Source organism: Lithobates pipiens, unplaced genomic scaffold (genome assembly GCF_037356315.1).
Source record: "Lithobates pipiens isolate NorthernLeopardFrog02 unplaced genomic scaffold, aLitPip1_a1.2 Scaffold_13, whole genome shotgun sequence".
Classification (NCBI taxonomy): Eukaryota; Metazoa; Chordata; class Amphibia; order Anura; family Ranidae; genus Lithobates; species Lithobates pipiens.
In genome coordinates, this window is record NW_027507718.1 from 290,214,837 (window position 1) to 290,227,491 (window position 12,655).

Genomic DNA, 12,655 nt, shown 5'->3' on the forward strand with positions numbered 1-12,655 from the left:
AACAACCCTTTCAGTCACTGGGACGGAGGGCCCCAGGGTGTCTCCACCAACAATGAATGAGAGCAGTGACTATGATTCAGGAAGCCTAGATAAAGATGGAACAACCCATTCAGTTACTGACACTGAAGGCTCCAGGATGCTTCCACCAATGACTGAGACTAGTGACTACAATTCGGGAAGTCTAGATAAAGATAGTGCAACCCATTCAATCACTGACACTGAAGGCTCCAGGATGCTTCCACCAATCACTGAGACCAGGGACCATGGTTTGGGAAGCCTAGATATACATAGCGCAACCCCTTCAGTCACTGCCCAATCACTGGGCTTTGGGATGTTTTCACCAATGACTGAGACCAGCACCTATATTTCAGGAATCCCAGTCATCGTTCCTGGTGTGAAATTTATCGGTATGTTCTCCAAATGAAGATAAATGGCCCCCTTCTATTACTAGTTGGACTCTTTCTTCTAATCCTGATCATCGTCAGTACAACAGGATGCTTTGTCGGGTAAGTCATTGTACATTCTTCAAAAGTTTTCTCTCTTTTCTACATTACATGTTTTCATGTTATCACCCGCTGTTACTGAGCTCCCACCTACTGAGCTCCCACCTTTTCCCTGCCTGCAGACAGGCAGTGGATCAGACAGAGGCGACTGGGTTTTCTGTATGCATTGCCCAGGGTTTATCAGCACAAGCCCCTATAATGAAATTAACACACCTCTAACATTTGTTTTATGGGGGAGGGGTGAATGAACTGAGCCTATGGTAACAGTAACAAATGAGGTGATGGCGTGTGGCTATTTGTTTTCTATCAAACATAGATTTATATTGCATCAGCTATTCATTCTGAAAATTTCTGCTGGTTTATTGACACATTCTTATAACATTTCATTCTTTATCTCCACAGAATTTGCTACTGCATGGACAGACCAAGAGAGAGGGACAGGCTAAAGAGAATGGAAGAAAGACTTGTAAGGATAACAGAGACTCGCAGTGAAGAAAAGACAAGAAGAGGAGGAAGAACTTTCGGAAGTAGTTAAAACCCTCCTTGGAGTCTGTTATCCCTCCTAAAAGACCAGACAACTGTGAAGCAACCACGGGCAGTTGCAGAGGCGATAGCACAACCCCTTCAGTCGCTGGCACTGAGGGCCCTGGGATGTCTCCACCAGCAATGACTAATACCAGTGACTAAGATTCGGGAAACGTCGATATAGATAGTAAGCAAGGGTAGGGCGGTGGAGTGGAGGGTAATTGAGGGCAGGGTGAGGGGGGAGTAGGAGGGTGAGGGCAGGGTGGGGGAAGTAGAGAGTAAGCGAGGGCAGGGTGGGATAAAGTAGGGGGTAACTGAGGGCAGGGTGGAGTAGGGGGTAAGTGAGAGTAGGGTAGGTGAGGGCTAGTGTGGTTGGGGCTGTGACGAGTGATGTGATTGGATGCTGTGGGTGACTGCATCTCCTGGTTGCAATCAGAGCTGGCTGACAGAATGGATGCCCCATTATATGTGGTAAGAAACACAATGGAGCGGGAAGAGGAGAGGGCATAGGGTGAGCTGCTGCAAGGATTATTGTTTTGTCTACACAGCATTATGCTGGTGCCGGTTCTGCTGTCACATTAGCCAGCTTTTATTAGTACATGTGGCATGACCAGACTGGCCAGGTCCGGTGACAGCTGGCAGGAGGGAGATCCCGGAGAGCTGAAATGTGATTGGTTGTTAAGGACCTGGCGGCCCTGCTCCTTAAAAACCAATAATTACTGGCATTCTTTTCTTCACATCTCAGCTGTTAGCAGGGAAATTTCACTGACAGCTGAAAGAACCGAGCCAGAAGGTATCGGTGTTGTGGTATCAGTAAATGTTCATGAATACTGACACCGGTGAAAATGCTTAGTATCGTCATCGATATCAGTATAACCCTAATACAAAGACACCAAAACAAATAAGTTCAGACATGAAGTTCTGTGTAATAAAATAGAATGACACGGGGAAAAAGTATTGGGCACATGAAGAAAGGGAGGTGCAAAAAGACATAAAAAGTCAAGACACCAGCTAAAATCTATCAGTAATTAGAAAGCAATTCTGCCCCTTGTCAGTGCAAATTAACCAGTTCCGGACCGCACATATTCTGCGGCCCGGTTGAGTGAACCGACTTACCTGTATGTCGCTCAATCCCCGCGGCGATCAGATTCGCTACAGAACTGATCAATCTTCAGGTCCAGGTCAATCATTTCTGGCCTGGACCTGAAGATCAGTTCTGGCGAATGAAAAAGTCTCCTCTGCCTGTGGAATGTAAACACAAGCAAAGGAACTGATGTAATTTCCCCTCGTGGAGCATTTTTCGGTTCCAGCAATTGAGAAGAAGACATCTACTGTCTACATCTAGTGCATTAACACTACATTGACATTAGGACATGTAGGCACACTTTTAGCCCCCTGATCATCCCCCAGTTAACCCTTTCACGCCCTGTCACAGTGTCACCAAGTACGGTTATCATATTTTTCACTGATCACTAAATTGTTGTCACTTGTGACCCTAAACCATGTTAGGGCTGTTAGTGGTAGTTAGTAGGTCCAGGTAGGTTTATGATATCCCCCACATATTTCCTAATAAAGTTTTAACCCCTTGATCACCCCCAGTTAACCCTTTCACTCCATATCACAGTGTCACTAGTATAGTGTACAGATCTATTTTCTGATCACTGTAATAGTGTCACAGGTAACATCAGTTAGGTGTTAGCATCAGTTAGTGGTAGCGTCAATCCCAGACAGTGTCAGATTTTAACCCTGTAACACTAACACACACACACACCTTCATTACTAGTATAGTGTCTGAATGGATCAATATCTTTGATCTGATCACAACTCTACTAGCGTCTCCACAGTCCTAGGGCACACTTACATAGGGTCTTGTAAGATGTTAGATGGCCATCACATTTTGAGAGACTCTAACCTGGAACCTTTACAGTTACAAATAAAAGTGTAAAAAAAATAATAATAGTTGTTTTATTGTTCTTTTTTGCAATACTGTAATGTTTTATTGTGTTTGCTTTGCATGTCATTCTACCGTTTTACTGTACTGTTACTGTGTTTTATTGTTAACCATTGTTTGCTTTGCAGGTACGCCATTCAGCTGCAGCACTGATTTGTTTATTTTGACAGCAACGGGGTTTGCTCTTGTGATACGTACTGGTTTGATACCCACTGAAGTTTCCAGACTCTTCACCGTCCCAAGTTGGTGAGAATGATGCTCTGGTACTTGCTTCATTTACTCACCGTGGTCCCTGATAATAAGGCGAATAGTCCCTTACTGGCGACTGCTTCCCCTCTACATCCAACCCCGACAGGTTCTCCGGCTGGCAGAACAGCCACTTTCGGTTGAACTGCAAGCAGCAGTCCCAACCCCGTGCTGCTCTCTTGCTTTTGGATAGGCCCTCAGATAGCCTAGCTGCCAGATGTGCCTGGGATAGGCCCCATCTCTGGCCTAGCAGCCCGGGCAGCACAACACACGTCCACCCAGACAGCCATCCAGGTGGCACAGAACATAGATCTCCTGACTCTACCTGAATATACAGTATCTCCCAGCAGGCCAAGGGATTCAAGAAAACCCCTGCCCATTGGCTGAAACATCCCATATACCCATAACCTGACCTTGCATTACCCTTCTCATATCTAGTACCACCAAGTACCCGGATACCTAGTGGTAGAATAGAAAAGTGCAACAAGGCCAAACTTAGACAGAAATCAATAGAGCTCTAACAATCAACCAGGATAATTATTTCTGGCAAGTGAATTTGTGAGGAGCAACCCTGCCTAAACTACAGGGTGCTACATACTTTTCTTGGCATGATCGATGTGAATGGAGGAATCTGTCTGATTCTTTTTTTTTTTGTGCAGCCCAAAGAACGGTGCATGTATGCCTATTGTTAGAAGTGGGTTGATGCAGTGTGGTATTCTAATGGTAGGCATACCCACCAATTGATCAATATGAATGGAGGAAACTGTTCTCTTACAACCCACAGGCTGCATGAAAAAAAAGACCAATATATGCCCAACAAGGACTAGCGACGTACTAGTATGTTGCTGGACTTTGAGTGGTTATACCATAATGATGCCTGCAGGTTTAGGTATCATCTTGTTATCGTTTTTTTCAGCCGGCTGTCCGCTTTCATGTAAAGCCTCTAGACTGCTTTTACAAGCAGTGGGAGGGAACCTAACAGAGGTTTCTTACCACGTTATCAGCTATGACCAATCACAGCTGATCATCGCAAGAACCAGGAAGTGCTGGTCAACGGTACTCCTCGGTTGGCGATGTAAGGGATAGATGATTGGCGGCTCTCCCTGTCAGAGGGGGGGGGGTCTGTGCTGATGATCAGAAATTGATTATAAGCAGAGGCCCCATCAAATGTACCCATCAGCTGCCAATCAGTGCCCAGTCAGTGCCCCATCATAACCCCCTGCCAGTGCCCAATAAAGTGCCAATCAGTGCCCACCACAGTGCAAATCAGTGCCCACCATAGTGCCAGTGTCCATTAAAGTGCCAATCAGTGCCTAGCATTAACACCTGTCAGTACCCGCCCAATCAGTGCTGCCCATAAGTGACATCTATTGGTGTCCATCAAAGCCACCTGTCAGTGCCCATCAGTGCTGCATATCAGTGCCACCTACCAGTGTCTATCAATTCTACATATCAATACCTCCTCATCAGTGCCACCTTATCAGTACCAACTCATCAGTGCCCACTGCCTTATCAGTGCCTATCAATACCCACTCATCAGTGCCTGTCAGTGAAGAAGAAAGCTAAATTTTATAACAGAAACAAAGAAACACTTATTTTTTTTCAAAAATTTCAGTCTTTTTTAGTTTGTTTAGCAAAAAATAAAAACCGCAGAGGTGATCAAATACCACCAAAAGAAACTATTTGTGGGAAGAAAATGATAAAAATTTAGTTTGGGTACAGTGTTGTATGACCGCGCAACTGTCATTCAAAGTGCAACAGCAGAGAAAGCTAAAAATTGTCCTGGGCAGGAAGGGGCAAAAGTGCCTGGTTTTGAAGTGGTTAAGAGAGCTGCGCTGGAAGGGAGCATTTGTCTGTTAGACACGCCTCCTTCTATGACACTGCAGTGAGTGGACAGCCTCCACTACAGCATTTTTATTGCACAGATGGGGCCAATGGTACTTTACCATTGGTCCAATGATCCAAGCCGTCCATTGAGTTCCGTGTCTCTGAAAAGATGTGAGGAGAGGCACTGTGAGCTCATCCTCTCAGTCTGCTGCAAACAGAGTATGCCAGTTTGTATTTAATCTGGCCACTCTGTATGTAGCTTCTGACAGGCTGCACATGGAGCCCCCATATCTCTGGAACCATAGATAACAGGAGCTAATTTTGACCCCAAATTTGGAGTCTCTGTGACCCCTGGTCGCCGAGCTACCAACCTCAAAGTCGATTTTTTTTGCCAAAAATGTTGGCTTCGGCCCTAACCTCGGGTATGATAAAGTTTGAAACAATAAATCAGAAATTATAATATAATAAATAAATATAAATAATTATAACAAATAATAATAATAAAATGTATTCAGTTATCTAATCAAATCAAAAAAACACAGAAATTTGCTCAGTTGCAGAATTGTTGCTGTCGTCACTTTTAGTGTCTGATGATGAATTTCCTCACTATCACCATCGCTCAATTCTGCAAGGGATTCTAATTCACTATCACTGTTTTCTAGCTGGTCTAAAACCGCTTTTGATATAAAGGGACACTTTTTGGTTGCTATGGACAATCTCAAGTTTTCAGGCAGAAAGAACAGGATATATAATATAAAACTGCATGCAGGGCACTGGATAAAGCACTAGGGACAAAAGGGATGAGAAATGATTTGATATAGTAATATAACCTGTTAGATTACAGTGTACTGTATGTTTTGTTTTTTCACTTTTTGAATTTGGCGCCGGGCCCTGTCCCCGTGCGTTGCTCACAGAGAACGGAGCCCAGCACACAGCAGGGAGACTTCGCAGGATCCTGGGGACAAGGTAAGTAACTTTTCCAGGATACTGCGTTGCAATCCTGAGCGTGGCTCGGGGGTTACTGCTTTTGGTAATGAAAATTCACTGCGAGCCACATTCAGGATTACTGCTAGGAAGGTTAATTTATTTAACCACTTCCCCTTGCACACCTGTTCACCCCTATGGACCAGAGCAACTTTTAAAATTTTGTTATGGACCTATTTATTCAAAAATACCTTTGTCCTTGATTAAGACAGCACGGTTTTGTTTTTAAGAAGAAACAAGGCTTTCTTTTTGTGTTATTTCTTGCAAAAATATATATATTTTTTCACAATCCTTAGGTAAAAATAAATAGATATAAAAATAAATAAATAGCTATTGTTACTGCAGATACAAATTATATATTTTATTCTGTAATTTGTCTTGTTTAAAATTACAATACAATTATGATTCTAGTTTAAAAAGTGTTTTTTCTTTCAATTGTGCACTTTTCAAAATGTAAAATGTGTAAAAATATTAATAAACAAAAACAAAAAAAGCTTAAATATTAATTACTAAAAACTTTTTTTTTATATTGTCAGATTGCCGTAAAGGGGAACCTTACCCATAACAGCTTAAAAAATAATGTTATTTAGCAAAGAACCTACATTCCACATTAATAAGTATGCTATCAAAATTAGTGTGTGCTGTAAATTACTTCCAGCATTGCTTGTTTTTTCTTGCACGAGACTGCCATGTTGCTGAAGCCCAGAGTCCCTGAGCAGCAGTGAATCTTTAGGCCGTCAGCAGTGGCTCAGATTTTTGCCACAGTGCAGAGAATCTAAAGCAACTGAGGTTGTGCATAGCAGGATGAGATCATGCCTTACTGGATGTTAAACAGTATTATTTTATAATGTTTTACATAGCTATACCTGCAGCAGGGGACAGCCTGACATAATGTGCAGATTGAAGTTCACTCCTTTGTTCTGCAGGTGAATGAAACAGAATTGATACAAAAGTAACAATATTACTCTGTACCTTTCTTTTTTCCTGTTACCCTAATCTATATATTATGAGATTTAGTATCTTGAGTGATATAATTTGGAAAGGAGAGTTCTTGACCATGAGTGAAAGCTTCAACACAACAGAAATGTAATGGTAAATAGTATGAAGGGATTGTCTTCTTACATACAATAGTTATTAACAGAATATTCCTCTTGCAAACAATTACACTCCATCTTCAGAAAGTAGATATATTAGAAGACATAATGCTCCCTCACATTGATCAAACTGAAACTAAAATCTATTCATAATTACAATGGTATTTACATCTGTTAGTGGAGATTTCACATAAACTATCACACTCTAACATTCCCATTTAAACACTCTTGCTAATAAACACTGAGTCAGACAGATTTTGACAGCTGCCATAACTGCTCTGTGTGCACAGCAACTCCGGCTATGATTAATCAGAGCTGAGAATTGCTGTGTATTGTGAAGGGGTGCCCCAGCAGTAGAGCAGGAGGACTGAATGTGCTACATGCATCATTATGTTCTATAATGACTTTTTTTGCGCATGTGTAGCACCTTTAATATTTGAACTAGTTCAAAAAAAATAAAAAAAGTTTTTTTACCTGATTTGTGGATTTTCTTCTGTTTCTTGGATATACTATGATGTTGGGTTGAAGCAATAATTGAGGAGACATGTGGGATGATCCATCAGGACCCCACATATGGTAGAAAAAAGTGCAAATTATTTATAATTAATTTATAAGGTTACATCTTTTATGGTGTGTTGCCTCAAGCAGGCACGTGGTAGAGACCACATTCACTGTGATTGGGAATTGACACTATTGAGTATTTACATGAAGAAGTTAATATCAATGGTTCATAAGGGTTAGTGCAAAAATTGGTTTCACTTGTACAGCTGTGTTATTCACTGTGGACTATTCGAAGAATCTATATATAAACACCTTATACTATTTGGCCTCTTGCACACTGCAGATTGAAAAAGCTCAGTACAGCTTTTTTTTTTTTTTTTACTGAACTAAAATACAGCCCATTAATTGTAATGTGTCTATGCACACAGGAGCGTAAACAAGCGCCGTGCATTCTTCAGTAAAAAAAATATATAGAAAAATCTGCTTTTTTGGTCAGTAATTTATGAGATACGCAAAAATGTGTGTAAATATGCGCAAATACAGCCAAAAAAAGAAAAAGTCTGAAAAAGTATATGCTCAAACAGGAGTATCATGTGCAAGAGGCCTTCTAAGTTATATTAAACATTGGTTGTAAAGAAATACTGCCAAATGTGTTTTTGTACTAAATATATATTTATATGTATTAGGTTCATATATTCCTGTTTTTATATATCATCACATATAATTAAACATTTTTGTACTTGACATATTTAGTATAACACAAAAGTGCAGTTTTAGAGCTAGGCCAAAGTTAAATACCACTGCTCTAGAGAGAGCCATAATATATTTAATACTTATGGATCCCATTTTTGTCATAAAAAATATCGACTGAGTAAAATAGTATATACTCTCCCATCAACAACATTGCTTTATGATTCAACAGTTTCAATAAATAAGCATAAAATATACCAATACAAACTAAATGTATGTATTTTGTATACATAGCTAATAATAAGTCCAGTAATTTATTAAGGACTAATCACATTACTGGGATCAGTAGAAGTGGATAGATTTTCTTGAATATTAGCATAGCTGATAAAATAGCTACCTACATTTACTGAGATAAGCAAAGAAATTTGGAAATTATGGAAGGAATGTATTTTAGGCAAAACTATAGGCAAGTATCCAAATACACAGGTGAAATGTAAGTGTGAGAACTCTTTGTAATTCTGTTCATCCAGTCTTGAGCCAGGTAGCATAGCCAGACCACTGACTTTACACATTTCTTACTACAGATAAATTAACACAGCTTGGTCAAAGAATTCCTTATCCTTAACTGTGAAGCCAAATTACTTACATGGTGTACCTTCTGCTTCTACTGTAGTACAGGGGAATACTGAAGGTTGATATAAATATAGATTGACAACATTTGTATACATTTAATGATTTTAATAATCACACAACTGGATCAGATTAGGGTTTCTGATCTGTCCATAGTTCTGTTTTAAAGTTTCTTTGTCTGGTTTAAAAATATTAGGACATCAAAAAATATCAAAGAGCTATTTCAATTTTAAAGACAAGCAAACGTTGATTATTTCAATACACTGGTTCCTTTTTTTCAGTAGTGCAGTGAACTTGCACAACTAGACAAAACTATAACAGCCTTACTTTTATGGACGTCATTCACTTTCTACTACAATATCTGTAAATCTTGAAATATCAAAGAATAGATGTGTTATAAATCCCAGAAAATGTTGCAGGTGAAATACCATATTGTCAGAATGTATTGGTCTAGTGTGAAACACATAGCACCTTCATAGTACCCAGGCTGCTGCAATATGAGAAATGTCCTGCAAATAATTAGAGAATGGTTCAGTTCATCCAAACATACCTTGACTCCATCAGGTTTCTTCAGTAAACTTCGTGCTGCTGTAAATGGAAAAAGTAATTATGTTACAACAAATTCAAACAGAAATAAGCTGTGTTGAAAAGATTAGGAAATATGTTTTTTTTAATAGGCTCTTGTGTTTTATTACAGACACAAAATAATGTACTGTGACTTGAGAAGAAAGTAGATACCACCGTATATGAAAAGCTGAACTGATATTTTTAAAGATACAATTATAGACATATATTTCATAAATAGCAGATTTATAAAAAAAAATAAAAAAAATAAGTGCAAGTCACGTATTAAAAGTGATTGTAAATTCATGTTTTTAAAATGAAAATAATAAACAGGTTTATACTCACCTGAACCTCTTCTTCTGGGGTACTCCGCCGGCGATCTTGGCTTTTCCTTTGCTGTGCCTGCCCCCCATAGCAATAGATGTGTGGGTTTGCTCTAAAGCCGGGTTGTGTGCGCCCACTGACACACACAGTGCTGCTCGGCCCTGCCCCCTGCTGTCTGGGTTTGATTGACAGCAGGGGGAGCCAGTAGCTGATACCACTATCAGCAAAACCTATGAGACCAGGAGAGGGAAGAGAAGACCAGCAGCTGGGCACAGCACTGGATCGATAAAGGGTAACTGTTGGGGGGGGGGGGGGGGAGACGAACAGGCAGAGCAAAGTTTTTTCTTACCTCAATGCAGAAAATGCATTAAAGTAAAAAATAAATCATGTTTAGAACCAAGCCAAAAATATACATGTGTAACTTGAAGTGCTACGAGGACATTAGTTCACATTGACTAAAAGAGAAGCATTACCTAACTGCATTTATTATTAGACTTTCTCACAATAGGTTTCTCATCAAACTGTTCAGGCAACAATTGGTTGAGTTTTACATCAAATTGAAATTCCAGTAGGCCAATAAACTTCTGGAAGGCCTCTCTCTTGTACTGCATGCCTAATTTAGTCCTATATCACCAGAAATTTGTATGACCAGCAATTTCTGTTTAAAATGCTGCATTTTAAATGTCACAATGAAACTGCATGAACATATGACATTTGATAAATCTTGCCATTTATGTAATATATTCCTTGCAATAAAAGCTGTGTTAAATAATTCAACAGCTCTAGATTTCACAAAATGCTATTCACACCTAATGGCAACTTTATAAAAAATGCATCCTTATTTTTCTTCACGCATAAACCAACATATACAGAATATTATTTGAATAAGGATTTTAACCCTATGATTTGCACTAGAGCAGGGTGACAAACTGCCAAGAGCTCTCAGAGTTTAAAGCAGCTACAGACATACGAATCAGTGAACAGCTTTAAAGTTACCCTGTCTGTGACCACTACATTACTATTGTCACTTGTAGTGACATAGCGGATTGAAACGTATGTAATTAGTTCCAGCAGCCGGTCCAGGCTGTGGAAGGGGTTAAACCTTTTTGGCTCAGTTTCCCAGGCTATATGTTATGGCGGTCCACTAAGACCACGAGCCGGGGTGGAGAATGTAGAGCAGGGGGTATGGAGGCCCACCTGTAAGCACAAGGACAGCGTTAAGATACCAGGAGTTACAGACAGCATCCAAGTCATGGACAATGCCATTATGGACTCTCACCTCACGGAGGTATGCTTGGGCCACTACGCTATTTTACTTAGGTTCAAGGATATGATGTTATTCAATTACAGGTTTACCCCACTTTTAAGTACACAATGGGGTTTATTTACTAAAGCTGGAAAGTGCAAAAACAGGTTCACTTCTGCATAGAAACCAATGAGCTTCTAACCCCAGTTTGTTCAATTAAGCTTTGGTAATAAAACCTGGAAACTCATTGGTTTCTATGCAGAAGTGAGTCTGATTTTGCACTTTTTCCAGCTTTAGGCCTCTTTCAGATGAACGATCCATTCAGGTTCGCCTGTCAATTTTTTAGGCCGAACCTGAACGGATGCTCTATAGACCTCTATGGAGCATCGGATGTCAGCGGTGACATGTCCGCTGACACCCGACCCAATCCGAAAAAGTGTGATGGAGGAAAAACCTACTTTTCCATCCGTCTGCAGATCGGATGCCGACGGACTCTGTGATCCGTCATCATTCGATCTCACATAGGGGAGAGTGGCGCTCTGACAGGTCCGTCCCTGCGCAATGTGCAGAGACAGACCTGTCATCTTCCTGCTCAAGCGGATGCTCACATGGCGGATCATCACGGATCCGTCCCGTGTGAAAGAGGCCTTAGTAAATAAAACCCATTGTGTACTTAAAAGTGGGGTATGCCTGTATAGTATTGCCATGCTCCAATGCAACCATAAAAGTTATATTACCCACTCTAAGCCTAGTCTGAAAGTATTCAAAAGGGTGCATGGTGGTTCTGGCATATTCCAAAGGACATGGGTCTGTAATTGCACTATGGGGTATACAGTAACACCACCGTTAGGTACTTGGCAGCACCCCGTTCTGCTACTGGTAACCAAGGTACGCTAGACTGGAGAAGTGGGCGCAGGCTCAGCACATCCTTCCTAATGCAACATACAAATTACAGCTTGTAGTGACATGGGACAAGTTCCTTTTCAGATGAACTCTGCACTTTATTGCTGCACACAGTGAAAGCTAATTTCTAAGTCGGGTAACTGCCTTAATGTTTGACATTTTACATAGCTGCAGTCTCCGCCTGGTCCCGGGCATTAATGAGTGTGCTCTGTGCTACCCCACATGCATGGGTGCAGTAGACCCCACCCACAGGATTGTGAAACCATTGAGCTTAGCAGGGGACATGCAATCCAACACACCTGAAAGCAAAGATTTAGCTCACCACCTGCAATTTCTTTAATGGGTTTGGTGGTTTACCTTTTTACACCTAACAGGGTCCTTGTTTCAGTGGATTAAAAAGATAACTTTAATGTGATCAGTTGAAACTGTAAAGTATAAGCTCAAAAAATCATGGGTGATATGTTATACATCAAATCTTAGAAAGGTATAAGAATTTTGTGTCTAATTCCGCGTACACATGATCAGACTATCCGGCGGACTTAGTCTGGCGGACAAACCGGACAAATGAGCGGACCTGCCCACACACAACCAGACTTTTCCGGCGGACTAGGTGTGCCGATCTATGGCGGGAGTCCGCCGGACTTTTGAAATGAACGGACTTGCCCAC

At 40.8% G+C, this 12,655-nt stretch overlaps 1 protein-coding gene across 16 annotated transcripts in view; it reads right to left on the reverse strand.

Moving 5' to 3' along the window:
- The window catches only part of CAMK2D (calcium/calmodulin dependent protein kinase II delta), a 375,227-nt gene that overhangs the window by 97,397 nt on the left and 265,175 nt on the right, over positions 1-12,655 (reverse strand). For 9 of the 16 annotated variants that reach the window (XM_077476792.1, XM_077476797.1, XM_077476800.1 and 6 more), the window contains one exon: positions 9,502-9,539. In XM_077476792.1, coding sequence (XP_077332918.1) covers positions 9,502-9,539 — 38 coding nt within the window. The remainder of the gene's footprint in view (positions 1-9,501; positions 9,540-12,655) is intronic. The other 7 variants (XM_077476794.1, XM_077476793.1, XM_077476806.1 and 4 more) reach the window with 1 other exon arrangement.